Below are 23,079 nucleotides of genomic sequence, written 5' to 3' on the forward strand. Positions count from 1 at the left end.
TACATTATTTAATATGAAAACATCTGAGCAGTTCTCTTAGAGCTCTCTCAGCCCCACCCAGCTCACAGGGTGTCTGTTGAGGGGAAAGGGAATGAGATTGTAAGCCGCTTTGAGACTCCTTCGGGCAGTGAAAAGTGGGGTATAAAACCCAACTATTCTTTTTTAATGGGGTTTCAAACAGCTGTTTGTTATCAGAGAAATGGTGCAAGGTGAAGAGTTAGCCCCTCATACACACACACACACACACACCAAGGAGCCTCTTGTGGTGCAGAGTAGTAAGCAGCAGATATGCTGTCTGAAGCAATGTCCATGAGGTTGGGAGTTCGATCCCAGCAGCCAGCTCAAGGTTGACTCAGCCTTCCGAGGTCGGTAAAATGAGCGCCCAGCTTGCTGGGGGGTAATCGGTAATGACTGGGGGAAGGCACTGAAATCTCAGGAGCTAGAAAGGCAGCTGAATTAGGTGTCATGGATTAAGGTTTAGATGCTCATAAGAACTCGTTGACCTACCCTATTGCGTTGGCTCACTTTGTATAAGGCACAAGTCACAAAATCCAACACTTTGATGCAAAACTTGAGAACACAATTCTTATCTGTTCGGTACAGAATAACCAAAGTCCCGTTTGCAAGCAAAGGTTGGACCCTGTGCTTCCTGGCCAGCATCTCTTCCTTTCTGCTGCTCCACTCAGGCTGGTAGCCCAGCCGCCTACCCTGCCTCCTTCCTTCTCACTCAGCCCGCCTACAGGCACTTCCTCTGAAGGCCAAGCCTGAGGTGCCCCCCTTCTCTCCCTAAAGAAATGGAAGTCAACAGCCAGCAACTGCTGTGTGAGTTAGAAAGAAGCAACGTCTTGGAGGAGGCGGATGTCATTTACTGTCCATATTATTGGGAGAGGGGAGTATAACTGAGAAAGAAATATGGGGCCCATGAACTCATGGTCTTATTGACCCTCTTAATTGTTTAAGAGATGCTTTGAGCTCCTCTGGGCCAGAAAATGGGATATAATGAATGAATGATGCAGTGGACAAGCCAGCGGACGTAGTAGTCAACTGCATCATGGAATTGAGACTGAAGCTCCTTGTTTAGCACACAGGACACCGTGTTTGCCTTTGGGACTCGGCTTCTCAAGCAGAAGCAAATAATTTTAGCGTATTAGTTATTAGAAGAGCAGGCTCATCCCCTCCCCTCCACCCGAACTGAAAGGGCAAGTTGTAAAGACTCTGAGAGGCACAATGAGCTAGGCACAGTAGGATGACTTAACATGTCTTAATACGGGGGTGGGGGGTGGGCTCTGAGCTTCCTCCTCCCAGTAAGCCTGTAATCAGGGACTCTGGTGCAGTTCTGCATCAAGAACGGTAGAATTATCCATTTCTACCTGATGCAGAAACACACAATACTCACTGGTCTTTGGAGGAGATCCATCGCTACTTCTCTGTCTACACATTTTCCCAGTCTTTTTCACGGCAAAACAGGTTTGTCGTTTTAATTCAGAAAAACAACATGCCGTAGCGATCGCAGGTTTGGGAAACAATGTGGTAGCTCTGCCGAGACAGTGCATGATCGTGCATTGCAGGCTATGATGGCAAAGCCGTGTCTCTTCCCTACTCTAGAGCACCTTTGGGCCTCCAAGAAAACTGGCCTCCTTTGCATTCAATAACTCCCGCCCGCGTTTCTTTGCTTTGCTCCGCCTTGCTCAGAACTGCATTCCAAATGACAGCCATCAAAAACAGCAGTGAGGAGGAAGTGAATGTTACACAAGTTTGAGCTCACCCACGGTAACGTAAGAAGGGTGTACCGCCAGGGGGAGGGAAGGCATGGCAATTAATCCACCAACGCTCCGGCTCCTGGAGCCAATTAAGTGCCAATTTTCTGCACTGCTGAAGGGTGAAGAATAAAGAAGATGAATAACAGGAAGTTTCAGATGAAAAGAAAGAGTGAGGCAAGAGACTGTGGAGAGGAGATTCTGGAGTGTGGAGGTCAGTTGGTGCTTTGGCAAGCATCAGTACACTGCTGCCCTCTGCCGGCCCAGCCTGCAAACAAAGGAGAAGGAGTCTTTTACAAAAAGCAGCAGTGCTAAATAAACCATTTGTTTACTTAGAACAGGGGTGGGTGGCCAAACTGTGGTTCTCCAGATGTCCATGGACTACAATTCCCATGAGCCCCTGCCAAGCAACAGGATCATCTCCAACAGAGAAATCCCTTCTGAGTCGTTGATTTAGGGCTGTTACACTCACACATCTTACTGCAGATTTTCAGAACAGTAAGCCTTTAATCTTGACTTTGGATTCTGTGCCGACCTTACGCACCATTCCTTTCCCTCTGGTGTATTTATTATTTATTTAAAATAAATGTACTTATTTATTCTTTTTTTTAAATGCACTTCTTGCTGCAGTGGTTGTATGTAAGAAAAATTCTCCAGCCCTTCGAGATATGTTTTCTGGCATCATACTTAACAACATATAATCTGGATAGATCGGAAATTTAAAGTTCATCATTTTGTCCAAAACACGGATTTTTATCCAAATTTTTAAAATTTTCTTACACTTCCACCATATATAAAAGAAGCCAACCTTGTCCTTACATCTCCAGCATTTCTCATCATATTCTTCTGACATTTTACTAATAACTTTTAATATGGGGGAATATATTGAGTGCACAGAATGCACAGCAGAACCCACCTACTGTCTCTTAGCAACCTCTTGGAGGAGTTAACCAACCAGAACTGTCTGAAGACCTCCTTCTATTAAAAAAATATCCCAAACTGCATTTCTGGAGCTGTTGTAGTCATGGTGGCCTGAAGTAGAATGGTTGGATTCAGCTCCCACAGCCCATTAGAAGCCAAGGAGGGTGTTAGAGTTGGACAGATGATGAGGCCTTCTCTTCCCTTGTCTTAGCAAGAGCCACCAGATGGTGCTGTTTTGCTAAATTAAAAATTTTAAACTTAGTTCTATTTAATAGAAGTTGGGGGGGGGGGAGGAACAGTTTTACTATGGGGTGGGAACCTTCTTGTTTTTCACTGTGTGTGCTGCTGCTATGGAGAAGTTTAACATGGGAAGCTTTCCCCAGCATTTGTGGCAGAGAAGGGAACTCTCCAATCACAATTTATGTAGCCACTTTGTGCTCTACACGCTCCCAGGCAGCAGACTGCTGTTATAAACAGAGGAGCAGATCCAGTTGTTTCTTTAAAGAAAGCACTGCCTTCTTTTCCAAACTCAAGAATGCCAGGGTGTGTTCTCAAGTATGGAAGATAGAGCTAGCCTGGGTTCATGCATGCATATTCTGGGACTGAATGGCGACTGTGGCTGTGAACACCCAAGCAATTACTTTTGGCTGCTGAAGCTCATACCTGCAGTTGTACACCATTGGGCAATAAAGCATGAAACATCTTAAAACCGCCCACGGCACCGCGGACGCCGCGGACTAGATAATGCACTAAGGGCTGGGGGGAGGAGTTAGGGCGGGCTCTGTCCGTGATGAGGAAGGGTGGCAATTGGCCCCTTCCTCCGATTGGCTGCCCGCCGGCAAGGGTTCTCCCTTGCCGGCTCCCAGACGCGTCGAGAGGCGCAAAGCGCCTCCAACACGTCAGGCCGCCGGCATGCCGGCAATTGCGAGCCGCACACAGTGCGGCTCGCCGTGGCTCCCTTGCCGGTGACCTGCTGGCTCAGGGGCCGCGAACTGCCCCGCTAGCGCCCGCTGTATTTCAGGTACAGAGGGCTTGATTACTAGTATATATATAAGTCATCTGGGACTAGATGGCACTTTCCACTAAAGGAACAGGACTCCCCCACCCCCACCCCCAGGCTGTTGTCAACCCTAAAGTTGGACCTCGTATTCATTTAATTGGGCTTTGTATTACCAGTTCTGTAGCATACCTACTGCCACCTCTTGCATTCTTTTGGACTTGGCTGTTTATTCCCACCCACCTAGTTTCTTCTCTCTCTTAGTGTATACACATGCTGACTTCAGTGATCACTTTGTGCAAAAGATGAAATTGGCTCAGAGTCAAGATAAAGATGTTGGGATTTGAGCCAGAAGACTCCTTGCTGTTTTGATTAAAAGTTGTTGAGGCCAAGATCAAAAATAGACGGCGCACAGGCACATGGTAGTGAGGTTTAAGGGCTTTTTGCAGTTTCATCCATATGTTCTTCAAAGGGGACCTGGCTAGCTGCAGGGGAATCTACACACATCACCAGCAGGTATATCTGAGGACAGTTTTAAGTTCTGAGTTACTTGCAACCATGAGAACTGGCTGGGGGCAGGGGGGAGCCTCTTTCTTCCCTGCAAATAAAAGGTATTTTATTTGCACAAAAAGAAATGAAAATCACAGAGCCTTTCCTACAGAGAGGCCTCCTGCTCCCTTTCGGCCAAGTGTGCATTTTTGCAGCATGAGAAGATTGGAGCTGTTGGGGGGGGGGGGAATATAGTCCAACCTGGAGTTTAGTTTGCAAGGAAAGAAACCACTGGGGTTCTAAAACCTAACCGCCTTGTGAGCCTCAAGCCCAGCCGTCTGGCTAGGAGCTCCCCAGGGCACAGTCAGCTTCCTTTTGCCAAGGATGACAAAACATCCTTTTCCTCCGACCAGCAGCTTTACTCCCTGACAGATGCCCCTGGCCCATCCCTCTCTGCCTAAGCTCGTCCCCTTCCTTCTGTAGAGTTCCTTCTCTCTCACGCCCGCCCGTATTCCAAGAAGCAAAGGACTTTGCGGCTGGTAAGGTAGGAGACTATAAGGGGATGGGGAAAGACTTGCGCAGGGCTGTCTTCACTTCAGGCCAGAGAAGAAAGCCAGCAGGTTAAACTTCTGCAAAAAGAGAAAGAGATTTACCCAGCTAGTCTGAAGTGAAAGGCCTATTTTGTGGGCTGGAGCTCAAGGAAAAGGGTTGGCCCACCCATCAGAGCCATGGCAGATCTGTCTGGTAGGTCTTTGTGGTCTTCTGTGGGCAGCTATTCCCTGGGTGGCTCTCAAGCCTTGGCCAGCCAGTTGTTCTACTGCCAGGGAGAAGGAGAAGCGGGCACAGTTACTAGGCAACTGCAAAATATTTCTTGCCACTCACGTGACAACCTTTATAAGGAGTGACTGGCCAAAAGTGATGTCCTGTGCTTACCAACTGATGAGAACATTAAATAGTGCGTGATGCTGAAGGTCCACGCTTAGATCTTCAGGTGCGTCGTTGAGCTGCAAAAGGGTGATTTGGATTGGGGCTACTGCAGTGTGCTGGGGAAGGGTCTCCTCTTTTGTGCTGTTTTCATGGTCAAAAATGCCTTGCTGAGGTTGTTTTAAGCACTGTTATGAGCAAAATTACAGGCATGTGCTTATATTTTTCCAGTTTTCTACCTTTCCTGGGGCTTAATGAAGCCCAGGGGAAAAAGGCATTTCAAGCTGGGGAAACAGCATGGAGAGTTAACGGCACCTTCCCTGGCACCAAGGGCCCGGTCCACATCCTCACTCTCACCCCTTGAAATACTCTTTGCCCAGAGCTGCTTTTTGAGGTTTTTGTCTGAGAATGCAGTGGGGTTCCAGCTGTGGGTTAGGAAATAACTGCAGGTTTTGTGGGCAGAGACTGAGGAGGGTGTGATTTGGGGAGGAGAAGTTCTTCAATGGGACATTATTTATTTATATTTATAGTCCACCTTCTAAAGCAGCCAATTTCTCCAGGTGAACGGATCTTTGTAATCCCTGGAGAGCTCTAGCCTCCACAACACAGAAGGGACACAGCTTCTGTCCAGTGGGTTTATTTTAGCCAGGGATGGAAAGAGGATCAAGGCAATGGTGCGAGACTGACGAATGGGAATGGAGAAGGATTAGATTGCCCTAGGAGGGCAGTTACAGGGAGCCTATGATGCTTCAAGTAAGCAATCCTTCCAGCAGCCAAAGTGATTTCTCCTACCTTTGAGTGCTGTGAGTGTAATTCATTGCTCACATTGCCTGATGGTCCCCCTGGGAGTCCCCACGAGGCACTGAAAAGAACAATGTAAGTCATGGCTTAGTCACACTGCTCAGGAACACACAGGGTTGGGTTCCCGAAGGCAAAGGGCCTGGTTTTGCTCACTTCCCAGCACTTGGAACTTTCCATGGTGTTGTCCCGTGGCTAATTGTTCCCATCTGCTTCTCTGCTGGTAGCTGCCACTATGGCACGGCCAGAGGAGCCTACGGTGCTTCCAAGCAGTGCTGAGAAGGAAGGTTCTGGGACAGCCACAGGCTGCAGCAGGAGGCCTTGGATTTCCTGGCAATAAACAAGAAGCTGCACTTCGAGGGGTGAGTAACTGACCGTATCCATGCTCTGTCTGCATAAAAGTTTGTGTGCAATTCGGATAGCCTAAAGCTTGATATCTGGGACACACCTAAACCATTGCTGATAGCTCTGTGGCCTTCCACTCACTTCTCTAGGCACACCTGTGCTGAGGAAAGAAGAAAGGAATGCCCAGGTGTCTTGGAACAGTTTAAAACTGGATGGTGATTTTTTGAAACGATTTTGCCAAGCAAATAAACGTCAGGTCTTTATGCTGTTTCTCTGTACAGTATGGGATAATGGGATGTGTCAGCATACTTTACAATGTGCACAGCTTCTACAAGTATGCTCTTCTCTGTACTGACAATGCCAGCAGGAATTCCTGAGTTGGTCCTGGGAGTGCAATGAGCTGGGCAAAATTTAAATGTCTTCCTGTTTAATATGTAGGCCATGATTCTCTGGCTAAGAGGCTAGTCATGGCTAAGAGGAGAGCATGATATAGGTATGTAAAATTGCAACAGATTTCCCCCTGCCCTCCCCCCCCCATTATGCTAGAACAAGGACATCCAATAAACTTTATGGGCTGTAGATTCAAGTCAGACAAAGTACTGGTTCATATAAGGCATAAATAAATTGTAGAATATATTTCCACGGGACGTACTGACGGCCAATAACTTAGACGGCTTTAAATAGGAGATTTGATCAATTCATGATAGCTTTATCCATGGCTATTCATAGGGTTGCCAACAGGCCTGGAGAAAAATGTCCTGTCCCTTCATGTTTGGAAATGGGCAGTTGAAGTGTTCATGGCATGGAGTCAAAAGAGATGGGGCATCTTTCTCCAACTGCAGTTGGTAGCACCAGCTATAAACCACCTAAATAATCTCCATTCCAAGGGCAGTATATCTCTCTGAAAGCCAGTTGCTGAGGGGTACTGTTAGGGTGAGGCCTGTCCATCAATGCTTTGCTCATGATATGTTCTAGCAGGACTGTTCTTATGTAATTTTGGGCCCAGAGTTCAGCTTCCTGAGAATTCTAATCTTTCTTTAGCAGAACCACCACCACTGCCAATAGCAAGTTTCCAGTGTTTATTATTTTACAAGATAAAAGTGAAAACAAAGGCTGTCGAGGTCTCACAAGCCAAAGGAATGGCTGGGTAAGATTTCCAGGATTTAGGTCCCCAACAGAGACATTTCCTTCCTTCCCATGATTAGCCAAACTCAACTCAGCACATAAGTAACAAGAACAACCATTACTGAATGGTCCATAGACCTTTAACTGCCAGTCATGTCCTATCTCGATGATCTTATTGTACACAGTGACTCTAAGCTCCCCCCCCACACACACACACACAAAAATCCATATCAGCAATGCTGAATGGAAAACAAATAAAATTTGCAGAGATATGCAGTACAACTGATATTATGAAAATTGCATAATTTATACACATTATAGAATGCAGCATTTCTTGGCACTGACTATGGAATTCCTAGGTATGGAAATGTTATTTGTTAATTTGTTTTCTTGCATGGAGTGCACACAGCCTTGCTTATTGGTTGCTGTTTCTTTTCCTCTGCGTTGCTCCTGCTAACTTTTAGTCAAGATGGTACAGAAATTCTCTGTGCTGGACTGAACATATCCTCTTAACCCTGTCATTACTTATCTGTAGTGGCTGGATGCTTTCAGCTGATCCTGCACTGAGCAGGGGTTTGGACTAGATTATCAGCATGGCCAACTCTATGATTCTATATATTACTGAGATGACACAGGGATAAAGGGATATTTTTGAGTTCTGAGTGCAGGCTTCATTTCTACTGAGAATGCAATGTGGGTAAAGCATGAGCCAGTGGCATGTCATGAGTGTATCTCTTTAAAGTTAGGCGCCTGGTTTTGTAGAGCAGCCTGTTGAGGAGGGGGGGAAAATGAGCGTTCCTGCTTGGCAGAACTCCCTGTTTTGGGAAGCATCAGAAAAGTAGCTCCTGGATCAAAATGATTGCATTCTTGGGACGTCAGCAGATCACTGCAGAGGCTTCTGAAGCCAAACAGCGCTTGCCTCTTCCCTGCAGTATATTTGAGCAGTAAATGACTTGTACTGCATTCCATTTTATATTTAGTACTTTACATAGTCTGCTTGGCAGAGTTTTAACAGTGAAGGCCCTTCTTTAGTGGAAAACTTAAAAGCGAGTTTTAGAACTGCTCCAAAACAAAATATCAGCTGGCTAATTTTTAAAACCCATCTTGTCCCCCCCCCCACACACACACACACTAAAAATCCTGCTTTAGCCAACCTGGAAGCGGGAACCTGGCCAGTCTGTGGCCATCTGCTTCTCTGCCTTTCTTCTCCCGCAGGTCACTTCAGGACAGAGAGATTCATTCTGCCACAGAGAATCTCCCGGAGTTGAGAAATGGTAAAGTTGGGAGGGGTCTTGTACGTTATCTAGTCCAACCTCATCTTCAGTGCAGGAATTCCCATGCTAAATCATTCCAAGACATACAGTGGTTCAGCCTATTCTAGAAAAAAATGCAGCAAAAAGCAACCCTGCGATTGGTTCCATTATCTCTCCATTCTCACCCTTCGGGAGTCTTTCCTAGCATGCAACTAGAGCCTACTCTTGTGCCTCTTGAGCCCATTAAGTCCATCTAGTCTTACCCTTGCAAACTTAAATGGACTCCAGGGAATGGTAGAGGACAGGAAGGCCTGGAAGATCATTGTCTATGGGGTCGCAATGGGTCGGACACGACTTCGCACCTAACAACAACAACAAGTCTTACCCTCTGGATGAGCAGAAGAGATGTCATCTCTTCGTGTATTTGAGACATGCTATTAAATCTCCCACTGATGATGTTTAGGCTAGGCTTGCCCACTTCCTCCAGCGCTTCCCAGAGGCCTTGTGTTCCAAGCCACTGCCTACCTCTGAACATGTCCCAGTGTGTCTCCAACATCCATTTTAAAGTGCAGCACCCAGAACTGGACACAGTATTCCAGATGAATTATTATTTCTCGTGACTTGAAGATTATACTTCTATTAGTTCAACCTTAAACCAGTGTGTGTGTGTGTAAAGGGCTATCTATTCATGGTGACTCTGTAGGGTTTTCACAGCAAGAGACATCCATCCATGCTAAACAAGAGCCAAGCCTGTTTAGCAGTCAATATTAGATGAAATCAGGCTAGCTTGAGCTCTCCCAGGTCAGGGCTAAACTACATTAGCCCTTCTTTTTGCAGCTACATCACACTGTCATCTCCTTTTCAGCCTGTGATCCTCAGATCCTTTCACCTGTACTACTGCTATCCCCTGTCCTGTACCTGCTCCTTTCGTTCCTTTTGCCTAAAAGCTAATCCTTAGACCTGGTGGTGTTTTGTTTAATTCTGTTACTTTCAGCTCAGCTTTCAAATCTATCAAGGTCCTTTTGCATTTTATTTCTGTCTCCTAAGGAGTTACCTCTCTCTTGTGGCTTTGTATCATTTACGCATTTAATTATACATATTAATATTGCAACTCAGCTCACCTTTCTCCCAAATAACTGGATCGAGGCAATACAACAATACAAACAGTACAAAGACATAATTCTGAAATTACCAACTCCCCATTAGGAAACAAGCTTTAAAAGTTTGGGGTGATCATCTCATCATCTTGAGAAGTCAAAAAGTGGTTTGAAAACTCTTCCTTCGAGAGTTCTGTTTTTCTGAGCCCTCTTAAAGGGCAAGGGAGACATACAGTACAACCCCAAGGAGAATTACACCACTAAAGGGAGTGGACTTATAATGGTATTACTCTGTTTAGGACTGCATTGTTAGATCTTCCAGTTGCCTCCATAGGATAGCATTCAAGCAGCCACAGGAAAGGAAAGAAAGCCGCTGCCAGTGGACAGGGAAAGTACCTTTGCCCCTTCTTGGTGACTAGAAGGCTTTACAGCCTATCCAGCCCTTTCCTCCAGGTCACAGGAAGTGACATCACCAACACAGGACTAAGGGGAGGGGCAAACAGGAGGCGGTTTAAGGCAGGATTAGGTGTGCAGGCTCCGTCCCCTCCCAGGCACAGAAACATGCTCTGGAGCAGAGCCATGGAAGGGGCAGTTCCCTAGCTTGTGGGCATGTACATTAAGTCTGAAGGGGAACGGTTGCGGACCCCCTCCAGCGCTCCCATGGATCCTGGTTGGGAATCCCTGTTCTAGACAGTGGACTTCATTATCCTAGCCTCCCCACCTCCATTTCAGTGTTAACATCAGTAGTTCTGGGAAGTACAATTCTCAGAATGCACAGGAGGAAAGAGAGCAGAAGAAAAATAAGAACTACATTGGAAGTGAGCTGGGAACTTATGAGCCTATCTCTAGCTGCAACGTCTTGGTGCGTGTGTGTGACAAACAGGGTTGAGACCCTGGGATTTATAGCCTGAAGTATCACCCAAACTGGGGTCAGGGAGAGATAGGCAAAAAGGTATTTGCTTGTCACTAGGTTTCCAGGCAGATGAACAATGGATCTGTTATCTGGGTATACCAGGGTTTTATTCCAGAGCAATGTTCAAGAGGAAAGCAACACAAACCAACTGATTCAAACTACATGGAGCCTTTATTCCCTAATAACCATAACTGATGATGTCATTCGTTCAGTTGTGTCCAACCCTCGGTGAGTCTATAGGAAAATCTTTGCCATGCACCCCTGTCTCTGACTGCTTCTTTTAGTTGGTTCATGGTCATCTCTGTATCGGCTTTGATCGTGTCGAGCCAGCGGATCCTTTGGCGACCACTGACGATGCCGAGCATTAAATATTTTTCTAGAGAGTTTGATCGCATGACGTGTCCAAAGTAAGTGAGCTTTAGCCGTAATATCTTCCCCTCAATTAGCAGCATTCGTCTCCAACACCATGACAGAACTGCAACCAAAACCATAGTACAATACAGTAAGCCATTTGCCTCGCTTCCCCCCTTCCTGCCCCTTGAGAAAGCTCTGGCAGGGGCTCATGGTTACTGTAGTCCATGGACATCTGGAGAGCCACAGTTTGGCCACCTCTGCATCAGCTAGGGAACCACAACTGCTTTCAGCAAAGAAAGTTTCATAGAATCATAGAATAATAGAGTTGGAAGGGACCTCATGGGTCATCTAGTCCAACCCCCTGCTCTGTGGAGTACACTCCCAACCCTATCACTCATCCACTGTAACCTGCCACCCCCTTGAGCCTTCACAGAATCAGGCTCTCTGTCAGGCTATCTAGTCTCTGTTTAAAAATTCCCAAAGATGGAGAACCCACCACCTTCTGAGGAAGCCTGTTCCACTGGGAAACAGTTCTAACTGTCAGGAACTTCTTCCGGATGTTTAGATGGAAATTCTTTTGAATTAATTTCATCCCATTGGTTCTGGTCCGTCCCTCTGGGGCAAGAGAGAACAACTCTGCTCCATCCTCTATGTGGCAGCCTTTTAAACACTTTAAGATGCTCATCAGATCCCCTCTGAGTAACCTCCTCTCCAGGCTAAACAGACCAAGCTCCCCCAGTCTTTCCTCATACGTCATTCATCTTTTGAATGTTTGCCTGCCAGGCAAAATAAACAAAAACAGAAGCCCTGGTAGGAAAGCAAAGCTCAAGCAAATATGGGGATTCTATGCAAATCCTTACGATAAGCAAACCCACCACCCAGCATCTTTTAGAGGAGATTCGGTCAGCCTGTAAAGAAGGTGCAGCATGAAGGTGGAAAGGAACATGTGCAGATGGGCGCATAAATGCCCAGACACCTCTGCAGCTGGAAAGTCATTCCCAAACAGAGCTGCAGTATTTTAACTCTCCTTGAAGATGGGTCTCTTTTAACTGTCCAACTCCTGTCAGGTAAAAGGGGCCGGTTGGCTAAGTTTCTTCTGCTAGGGAGCGATCTCAAAGTCACGGGGCAGGGCTACTAAGAGCAGCCGGTGGCCCTCTCAACAGTCCTGAAAAACTTGATCCACCAGTTGCGCTCCGATGCCTTGAACAGCAGTCTTCCGGGCATAAGTCCGCAGGTGAGGCTTTTCCTGGCTCCCAGGCGGCGCACAGAGCCTGACCTCCGGCCAGCGCTGCGTTAAAAGCCCAGGAGCTGCAACGCCTTAGCCAGCCACCCCCCCCCCCCCGGCCCTTCCTGGCGCCGCTCCGGGGCTTTCCACCGCGGTCAGGAGAGCAAAACCCAAGCGGGGCTTCTTCTCCCCTTGGAAAAGGCTCAGAAGTTGGCCCGGGAGCCGGACGGGGGGGGGGGGAGGAAGGCGCCTCCCCCCCGCCTGCCCCCCGCCTGCCCTCTCCGGTCCCGGGGCCCGGCCGTCGGTTGCTCAACTCCGCCCTTCCGCACCTGCAGCCCTGGCCCGGCCCGCCTCTCCCGGAGCTGGGCGAGTCCCGCCGTCTCCCAGCCGCGCGCCCTGTCCGCCCGGCCTCCGGAGCCATGGGGGGATCCCAAAGCCGGACCCAGCCGCAGCCCCAGCCGCCGCCGCCTCCCGCAGGGAAGGAGTCGAGCCCGGGGACGCAGGAAGACGCCGGGTGAGCGAATGCGGGGCGCGCCGCGGAGCCCCGTGGCCCGATGGCCGACCCAGCCTGGGCGCTCTTCGTCCTGCGGGGTCCCTCGAGTGGGGCAAGTTCTCTAACGGGGGGGGGGCATATTTCAGGCAGCCCTGAAGGGTTCAGCGTGCCAGGAAAGAAAACGCGAAAAGTTTCACAGGCTCCTTCGCAAGGCGGAGTTGCAGAGCAGGAACTGGGTGCAAACCTTGTAGGTTTCGCGGAGGATTAGGACTCGTTTCTCAAGACACCCCGCCGTGCTTTTGGTTCGGGCTCTGTTCTTGTTATGGCCAGCTGATTCCCTTCTGGATGTGGTGCCCTTTCCCGGCTCTGGGGTGTGTTTGTGGATAAACTTGTTTTGTGGAGCTGATGAGGTCGATTGTTGTCTTGAAAATTCCTGATGTATTGTTGCCTTCAGATGCCGAGGGAGTTGTTATAGTGTATATCCCCCTCTGCTACAATAAATCTGCTGATCTTCGGTTTGCCCCAAGCCTCTTTGTTTCTGTCTGGCTCTGGAACCGGTCACAAGAAGCCGGTGTTGCTTTGAAGGTGGTAAGATGGTCATCAGGACAGATGCTTAAAACAGTTAAATGCATTTCAGGAAACTACCTCTACTCCTGGGGGTTGTCATCAGGCTATGCTAGTAGGTAGCTAGGTGAAACCTCCGCGTGTACAAGCATTATACCTGTGTGCAACCAGATTCTTGGTTCAGACAATTGACCAAGGCTGTCATCTTCCATCCCAGTTTATGACCTTCCCAAAGGCATCTGTATGAGCCATTGGCTGCTAGATCCCACACGCCTTCTTTCCTCAAGCCCAAATTCTCTATTCCTGGCCATAATATTATGTTGGCATGGCCCTTACAGAGAATCAGAGTTCCCTCTTAGCCTGGGTTTGTTAACCAACTTCAAAACCTTTGCTGATGGCATGTAAGAAGAAGAAGAGTTGGTTCTATATGCCACTTTTCTCTACCCAAAGGGGCTTACATTTGCCTTCCCTTTCCTCTCCCCACAACAGACACCTTGTAAGGGAGGTGAGGCTGAGAGAGCCCTGATATTCCTGCTTGTCAGAACAGCTTGATCAGTGCTGTGGTGAGCCCAAGGTCTGTTTTCTTTGGCTGGCTGCATGTGGGGGAGGAGAGGGGAATCAAACCCGACTTGCCAGATTAAGATTAGAAGTCGTCGCTCCTAACCACTACACCAGGGACACAGCAAGTCAAGCATGTTGGGCTGAGGAGAGGAGATGTATGAGTCTCTGGCCTGCTCTAGGGCTATGCTCTTAAAACCAGGCTCTTGCTTTATCCCTTGCTGGGATGGAAGCACTGGGCTTTTGGGAGGGGGCAGCAAAGGATCTTGCACTCTGTTTTGCAAGCCAGAGGCCGCAGGTTCAGTCCCTGGCATCTCCAGTCACAGGATCGCAAGCAGCAGATGTCAACAGGGGCTTTACTCTTTAGGAAGCCCTTGGAGATCTGTTGCTGATCAGGATGGGATGGATTCAGCTCAAAATAGGACAATTTCCTGAATTCATTTTCCTGCAAGTAGAGCAGCCTAAAAAGGATGTAGAACTGAAGAGTCCATCAGATGCCAGAGGAGTCCGTGGTTCTTTGTGCAATTCAAGGCATGTGACAGATTCCCCCAAGCCTCTTTGCCCTTTAGCAAGACTCTGATGCAGCTTGTGATAAGAGCGGCCCTTTCCCAGGCACTTCTGTCGGTTATTTGGTCTGAAGACTGAGCTGACTAGTTGCTTAATTTTAAATGTGGGCGCAGCACGGTTGTGAAATCTGCCCTTGGAAGACTTTAACCCTGTTCACAAATTTTAAGGGGATTGGTCATGCTTGTTCTCGCCAGTGGAGAAAAGGCACGCTACATATGCTCAGAGGCATTGGCTTCCATGCAGGGTGTCTATTAAACTGTTGCTCAATTATAGTCTATTAATTATCATATCTCTGTCTTAGGCTGGGAAAGTCACAGTGCAAGCTTGGAGCCTGAGTGGTTGTCTGGACTCTAATCTGAGGAACTGGGTTTGATTCCCCACTCTTCCACATGAAACCTGCTGGGTGACCTTGGGCCAGTCACAGTTCTCTCAGAACTCTCTCAGCCCCGCCTACCTCACATAGTGCCCAGGAATGGTTTCAGGATTTGTGGGCCTGTAGCATAAGGGTCAGTTTATGTATTTGCAGGGTTCTAGCAGAGAATAATTGTGGCGGTAGCAGCCAAGCTGGGGACAGAGCAGCTTCCCACAATGGAAAGGGGTGTCACTCCAAGTATACTTAAAGAGGAAAGAGGTGGGAGGAGAGAGGCTACAGCTTGGGGTAGTGGTTAGGAGCACGGACTTCTAATCTGGTGAGCCAGGTTTGATTCCCCACTTCCACACATGCAGCCAGCTGGCTGATCTTGGGCTCGCCACAGCACTGATAAAGTTGTTCTGACCGAGCAGGAATATCAGGGCTCCCAGCCTCACAAGGTGTATGTTGTGGGGAGAGGAAAGGGAAGGCGATTGTAAGCCGCTTTGAGACTCCTTTGGGTAGAGAAAAGCAGCATATAACAAAACAATTCTTCTTCCTGATACATGGGGGGGGAGGGGGGTACCATGTCGGGCCCCTGGAGGTGCAGTACCCGTAGCACATGCTATGTATAAAAACCGGCCCTGGTAGTGCCTATAGAGGGGAGAGAAAGGCAACGAAATTGTACACTGCTTTGGGTAGAGAGAAGCGGGGTATAAAAAACTACTTCTTCATAAGTCCTCTGTGCTCTGTTGCAACAAAGAAAGGCTCCCCAGGACCAATTCAGGTTTGGAGAAAATGAGGGAGAACTCTTAACCAGCCCCTTCCTGTCTGGTGCTGTCCCATACCTGGGAGCTCCAGTTCTAATTATGGAGCTACCAAGATTCAGTCCTTAGTGTAACAAGACTTATGCACTGATCTGTACCTGATTATAGCCATTTGTGTTTAGCTGAGCCAATCTTTACACAGCTGCTGCAGACCTGTGTCTCTTGAATACTAATACCCTCTATGGTGCTGAAAGCAGGGTCTTGCAACTGAGTACACAGAAAGGAGCCCGTGGATGAGGAGTGATGAGTCCTGCCTTGTCAGATGATCCCCACCACTACTCTTCCATACTTGCTACCCTCCCGCACTGGAGGTTTTGCGCCGGGCAGCAGACTGGAGTTTGAGCTGGGGCAGGTTGCCCCACCTCTTCCTGCTCCCACATGGGGCAGCATTTGGTCCGGTGCCCTTCGTTCACCCTTGATTTGTGCTCCCGCATGGTTGTAAAGTTCCCAGTGCAGAAACAGTCTCAGTGACTTTTCTTCCAGACAGGCTTCTCTCCAATATTGGAGCTCAGCTGGATGAAAATGATTATTGGGGACAAAGATTTGGGAAGAACAGTGGTGTGAGGACCATGTGGCCTTATGTCCTTTAAATCACATACCCCCCCCCCAATCCCCTGATTAACACACAAGTGGGGCTGATCTGGATGCCAAGGAACTGGTGTGCTGCCTGCCGTGTGTAATTTGGACTCAAGTTCCATTGGAACTTCAGTATCAGTCTTTTCTAATTCAGCGAGAGATACAAGTATGATCTCTTGATATTGAAAATAAATCCTGTTGATTTCAGTGGGACTTAATTCCTAGAATCTGCTTTTCAGATTGCACTCTTTGCAAATGTGTTCTACTATATATTTCTGTAAGGCCTTGGAGGAGGAGCAAGTCTCATGGCTTAAGTGCCACTCAGTGCTTAACACCCACTCAGGGCAGCTGTCACGCCCCTGAGTTTCTCCTCCTCCAACTGGCTTGCCTGTCTGTCCAGCAGCCAGCCAATTGCCTTCCATCCCCCACACCTAACCACCCCCTCCTTCTTCCACTTCACTCTGAGGCTTGGAGGCTGCAGATCCTTGTCCCATGAGAGCTGCCCCTGCTGGTGAGGTCCATAACAGCTGCCTGCAGCCTTTCCAGGTCTTGGGGGGGAGGGGAAGGCTATCCGCAGAGTTCTTCCTCTCCATCCCCTCTAATCTAGCGCCCTTTGAATTCCTGAATGCAACGGGCTTGGCCCCTAGTTATTTTTATATGGCATGAATTATTGTGGGGCTTTGCAGCACAGGAAGTAGGCAGGATGGATGACAAATGGTCACAGAGACAATGTATGGTAACAATACAGTGGAAGCAAAACTTGTTCTGCAGGCTGAGACTAAAAGATCAGCGGACATAGCCTTTCACTGCCACATTTTTCTTTTTGGCTCAGCTTTCTCTACTGACAATGAGCAGGAAAAGCTTTTCCTTATAATTCCATCTCCTACTGTTAAATCTTTGCCTGTTAGATGCTACTAAAGGCATGGGAGTACCCCCCTCCAAACTTAAGTAATCCTTCTTGAGAACTTGTACTCTCTGAGCTTTCTTCTTGCACCCACGTAGTGCCTCCTCAATATGACACATCATAACACGGTCAGTTTCTAGAATTCTGTCTTCCAGAATCAATGAACTATAAATACGGTTGCCAGATTGTGAGCAGTTGAGAAATGGGAAGTGTCAAAAATGTGTCCTGTGTTCCTCTAAACCATCCTTTCTCAACCTTTTACCATTGAGAAACCCCTGAAGCATTCTTCAGGCTTTCAGAAACCCCAGGAGTGATGCCAGCAGGCCACACCTCCTGGTCACGCCCCTGGAAGTCACATGTGGGGCTCCGCCATCTGATGGAAATTTTAGATTGTTTTAGTACTTTACTGGGGATTAGTTGAAGGGGGGTTTATGGCAATTACTGTATTTTATTCTTTTATTTTGATGTAAGCCCCTCCCTGGGCTGACTATGTTTGCAGGGGTGGGGTATAAATTAAAATATAAATAAATGTCACCAGAAGTTACATCACTCAGACACTAACACCAGATGTGACATCACGCTCCATCACCCCCCCCCCCAATGCCAGAAATGGCCCAGCAGCCTACTCCCCTGGACTGGGAACATGGCTGGGGCAAGCATCCGCCACTCGGCCCCCTGCCCCCCTGCCCCCCTGCCCCCCTGCCCCCCTGCCCCCCCCACCCCAATGTAGTTATGTTAAAATGAGAGAACGGATCTCTCTGGACAGCAGTCATTACCAGGTGCTATGAGCCTTGATCAGGAAGGGTTTTAATGAGCAAGGACCCACCCCTTTCCACCCCTTCCACGCCCATCATTGGACATTTTGGAAAGGGTGTGTGTGACTCATACCTTTTTTAAAAAAATATAAAAATTAATTAACTCTCAGTTGGGGAAACCCTTCTGGGGCCGCTGAGAAACCCGTTTCAGTTAAGAAAGCCTGCTCTAAGCTCTTCCTTCTGCTTCCTGCTTTGTCAGTGAATGTTCTGGGCATACAGAGAAGCCCAATGGGTCCAAACAAGCTTGGCCTTTGTACTGGGGATGTAACCCTGAAACTCTCAGGGAATTGTCTCCTTACCACATGAGGGTTGGGCCCATATGTTTCTAGTGGTAGTTCTGGGTGAAAGCCATGCTGTAGTGCATTTAGCAACTTGCGGGGAATCTCTTTCTATTTGCAAATGTCCCAGGAGGACTCACATTAACGTTTTGTGTGCCAACATTTCCATATGTGTTTCTAATTTGGGGTTCCCTGCCTTTCAGAACAACACAATGATAATTATGCATCACTCAAATATCTATAAATATCTATCCTTATGGGTTATCTGTCCATTTTGCTTTTAAACTGTAATTTTAAATTATGATTTCTAGGCCACATTGAGCTACAGGAAAAGCAGGATATGTAACTATTTTATTTCATAAATAGGTTAGCATAAGAGAGCGTGACTGGCCTAATGCCACAAAGTGAATTTCATGTGTATAAATTTCAGCCACGAGATCTGCCAGTCTCCTGTTGGTAGCTGGAGATTTCCAGGGATTACAGTTTATCCCCGGCAACAGAAATCTGTTCCCCTGGAGAAAATGGCCACTTTGCAAGGTGGACTCTATGCCATGACACCTCATTGAAGTCCCTTCCCTCTCAAAGCCCCGCCCTCCTCAGGCTCCACTCTCAGCATCTCCAGGTATTTTGCTACCTTATCAATCACCTAGGAAAATGTATGCAAGGGACAGAATTTGTTGGCATGCCCAAACAGGAAAAGCCCTGTTGTTGGTAGCCATTTTCCATAACCAGCACTACACTGAGGTACACTGAGGCAGGGCAGCCTAATTAGAAAGTGACAGCCTCTGCCACACACACTCACACACATGTGCAACATGACCCTTATTGGTGCCTTGGTCTGCAGCCACACCCTTTATAGCAGGGGTAGTCAAACTGCGGCCCTCCAGATGTCCATGGACTACAATTCCCAGGAGCCCCCTGCCAGCATTTGCTGGCAGGGGGCTCCTGGGAATTGTAGTCCATGGACATCTGGAGGGTCGCAGTTTGACTACCCCTGCTTTATAGCTTCTGCCACCGCTGCCTCTCGCCGTCCTTGTCACTCCTTTAGAGCCAGGGCGCCTAATTCTACTACCCCCCCTTTCCCCAGAGGCCTTTACCATCCTGTGGTTTGCTGCCTTGTCTCGAGAGAGGCCTGGGGAATGAGGAAGTGAAGGAGCATGACCTGTTCAGGCTGTAGGATGGCAGAACCCTTGCTGTGCTGCCTCTACCCCGCAACTTGTCTCTCCAACAGGGCTATGCAAAGTAACTTCTCTAGCAGAGCTTATTCGGTGAGCTTTGCCTTACAGGAATCATATTGACAGAGTTGCTTCCTGATGGATACTTGTGGACCAGTTGACTTCAGCTGGTTCTTCAGGATCAGTAATAACAGCGGTTTTTGCACGTCTGTGTGTAAAGTGCAGTAGGCAAGTCGTCGTGAAACCTCTTGTCCTCTGCATGCTCTTGAGCCAGCTTGGTGCAGGGGTTAAGAGCGGCCTCTAATCTGGAGAGCTGGGTTTGATTCTCCACTCATCCACCTCAAGCCAGCTGGGGGCCTTGGGCTAGTCACAGTCCTGTTAGAGCTGTTCTCACAGAGCAGTTCTGGCAGAGTTCTTTCAGCCCCACCTACCTCACAGGCTGTCTGTTGTGGGGAGAGAAAGGGAAGGGGATTGTAAGCCACTTTGAGACTCCTTGGGGTAATGAAAAGTGGGGTATAAACACCAGCTCTCCTTCCCCCAACTTGTGTTGACAAGCCCTCAAAATTCAGTGGCCTTGCTTTCCTGTTTTCACTTAATGTTAGTTTGGTACCAACGTATTCTTGGTGGCGAAAAATAAAACCTTCTAGGGAAATGGATGATTAGATGCTTTCCATTGCAATCTGCTTTTCTCTTGCAGTTTCCTGTATTTGGTCCTTATAGCTGTCATTGGCTGTATCTTAGCAACCAGATGCTGGGGACAATGGGCTTTCAGAGGAAAGGAAATTCCATTTTCCTTCATCATCATTTCTCTCCCAGTGTAGAGATATTTAACAGAAATGTGGCAGTGCATAAATCTGGTAAGAGAAGCTGCTTGAACCAGTTATATTTTCATCTGTGATGCAGCAGCTACTCCTGGCATGATTAAGTCTTCAGGTGAAAACATCTCACATGCTGCTGTTTTCCAAGATTATAGTCTTAATACAACTATTACTCATTGATTTCTAAATGGAAAGTTTATTTAGAATGTAAAAGATGTAGCCAGCTGAGTCAGGCTGGGGACTGCAGTTCATCTGCAGGGCAGCATACATCATCATCATCTCTGGTTCTCTATTTGGCTCGATTTGTGGATGCTTAAATCTAGATACTGGAGCCATGAACAGACTGGACAGATCTTTCCATGCACTTGAGAGAATCCCCAGTGTTTCCTAAAATCTTTTAAAAGTAATTGTGGGATGAGTTAAAACAGCAACAACAACAAAATAATAGAAGCATCATCCATAACTTTAAGAAGTAAATGCCCTTTGTGGTGGCCAGCGTAGGGGCTGCCAGGCAACCACAAGAGTATTGCCAGCCTTTAAGCTGGTTTCTATCAGTAAAAGGGAGGATGAGGGGCAGGGACCATTTCAGACTTGCTTGCTACTATTTAACAGTTTAAGAGTTTCTGACTAGGATCTGAGAGACCCAGGTTCAGGTTCTCACTCTGGTGTGGAAGCTCACTGAGTGGTCTTGGGCTCATTGCACAATTCCGGGCTAATCTACCTCACTAAGTTATTGTAAGGATAAAATGAAGGACAGGAGGAGGACGTATGCTACTCTGGGTCTCAGTTGAAACATGAATGAAGTAAATGAATAATAATAAATAGAGCCATAGATAAAAGATAGGTTGTAAAGTATTTGGAAAATTTCAGGAAGGTACTTCTCTGGACTATGCCTGAATCTAAGGTTCAAGTGTGGGTTTTCCAGCATGGGGCATCTGGCACAGGACACCTTTCCCTTCCTCTCCCCACAACAGACACCCTGTGAGGTAGATGGGGCTGAGAGAGCTCTGTGACTGGCCCAAGGTCACTCAGCTGGCTGCATATGGAGGAGGAGTAGGGAATCAAACCTGGTTCTCCAGATTAGAGTCCACTGTTCTGAACCATGCTGGCTCTCAAGAGCTTTTTTAAAATAGTGCTGTACTGTATCTAGCAACTCTCCAGAAAATCAGCCACAGCCTTTTTCAAGACGAACAGCATCTGTGGTGTTGCATTATTAAGACGACCTCCTCAAAGTAGCTGCTGAGGGCACTGAAATGCAATATAGAGGAAGACCCCTATCCCTTGGCTTAGCAAGGCAAGAAACCAGTTTCTTATCCAGCCCTTGCATCAATACAATCCAGAGACTTCATCTGGCATGCGGATAATTAGGGAAGGGATGGTGTTACACATCCCTGTTCCTTTCCATGCCGGAAGAAGTCTCTGAGACCTGAGCATAGGCGGTCCTAAGTAACTTCCTTGGCTCAGACCATGAAGTTCCTGGCTCAAGAGCTGTTGTTCATCATGAGTGCTGAGACAGGATAGAGACTGGGGGCTGGTAGAGGTAGGGTTGGGGATAGATGGCCCAGGGCATGTATTCTGCAACCACTGAGATTCTTGTTCAGCTTTCGGAGAGTCCCCTTATGAGATTGACAGTCTGCACCTTTTAAAGATCTTTTTTCCTCTAAAGGTTGACGGGCCATAAAATGTGGTCCTGCCAAAAATGAAGGCCTTAGAGTTTTCCAGATGCTACATGAGGTTCTGTTCCTCCAGTGGCCATAACGAGGGCTGAAAAACAAATATTGTCTATTCCTAGATGGGAACACCACAATTTTAAGCTGCCGAACACCACGGATTGTCCGCTTTGCACCGAGCTCCTTGCTCATGCCTGGAACAGTCTCCTCGCCAGTTAATGGAAATAGGCAGCCGTATTTCTAGGCATGTTTATTTGGAAGCAAGTCCCACTGATTTCCGTAGGCCCTCCTTGCAAGTCGGCTTGGAGGGGACCCATTGTGTGACTCCCTGGCCTTGACTGTCGCTGTTTAGTACGGTGGGAACAACCATCTCTGCCTGTATGTGTCACAGACTTCCTCAGAGCCACATCAGGGCCTCTTCCCACTTTATGTTCCTTAGCAACAGCCTAAAAATGTTTTGTAACTACGGTTACCGCAAAACTCTGTGCTGAAGAGGATGTGTGTGTGCAGTCCTTCTGCCAGTGGGGGTGAGCCACGGTTTCAGGGGTTGCTTGCAGTGTGTCAGGTTGTTCCAGAGGAGAAGGGGGGGGGGAAATCAGAAGCCTGTTTCTTATAATTCTGACTTCAAGGGTAGGGAACGAGTTCCTCTCTTCTAGCCCCCACCCCATCCAGTTTGGAAAAAGCATCTTGAAGCGCCCTCTAGTGAGCTCTGCCTCAAAAGCATCTAATTGTGAAAAGGCACCTAATTATATCACAGGTGCTTTCCCCTCCTTCCTGTTCATTTGGGAGCAGAAGGATTTGCTTTAGTGAAAGGGGGACCCAATGAATTGCAAGACCCTTTCAGAAGGAATTACAGTTAGTTAGCGTGGTTTGGAGAGCCAGTTGGGTGTAGTGGTTAATCTGGTGAGCCGGGTTTGATTTCCCACTCCCCCACATGCAGCCAGCTGGGTGACCTTGGGCTTGCCACAACACTGATAGAGCTGTTCTGACTGAGCAGTAATATCAGGGCTTTCTCAGCCTCACCTCCCTTACAAAGGTGTCTGTTGTGGGGAGAGGAAAGGGAAGGCAAATGTAAGCCGCTTTGAGACTCCTTCGGGTAGAGAAAAGTGGCATATAAGAACCTCCTCCTCTTCCTCCTCCCCCCCTTAAGAGGGAGATGCAAGGGCCCAGTGTGGAGGTTCCCTTTCCCCCTTTCCAGCTGTGAACTTGTGGCAAGAAAGATGCTTTCTCATGTTTATTGTTTGAACAGCTGCCTTTTCTTGGCACAGTGATGGGTCAAAGAGATAT

At 47.8% G+C, this 23,079-nt stretch overlaps 1 protein-coding gene across 4 annotated transcripts in view; it reads left to right on the forward strand.

Annotated features, from left to right (window-relative positions):
* The first annotated feature begins 4,581 nt into the window (after positions 1-4,581).
* The window catches only part of TACC1 (transforming acidic coiled-coil containing protein 1), a 77,353-nt gene continuing 58,855 nt past the window's right edge, over positions 4,582-23,079 (forward strand). The window contains exons 1-3 of one of the 4 annotated variants that reach the window (XM_077305529.1): positions 4,582-4,708; positions 6,114-6,248; positions 7,273-7,378. In XM_077305529.1, the coding sequence (XP_077161644.1) occupies positions 7,371-7,378 (8 nt within the window). In that variant the 5' untranslated portion in view covers positions 4,582-4,708; positions 6,114-6,248; positions 7,273-7,370. Of the gene's footprint in view, positions 4,709-6,113; positions 6,249-7,272; positions 7,379-12,546; positions 12,713-23,079 lie in introns of those variants that run through there. The other 3 variants (XM_077305530.1, XM_077305527.1, XM_077305532.1) reach the window with 3 other exon arrangements.

The sequence above is a fragment of the Paroedura picta genome, chromosome 12, assembly GCF_049243985.1.
Source record: "Paroedura picta isolate Pp20150507F chromosome 12, Ppicta_v3.0, whole genome shotgun sequence".
Taxonomy (NCBI): domain Eukaryota; kingdom Metazoa; phylum Chordata; class Lepidosauria; order Squamata; family Gekkonidae; genus Paroedura; species Paroedura picta.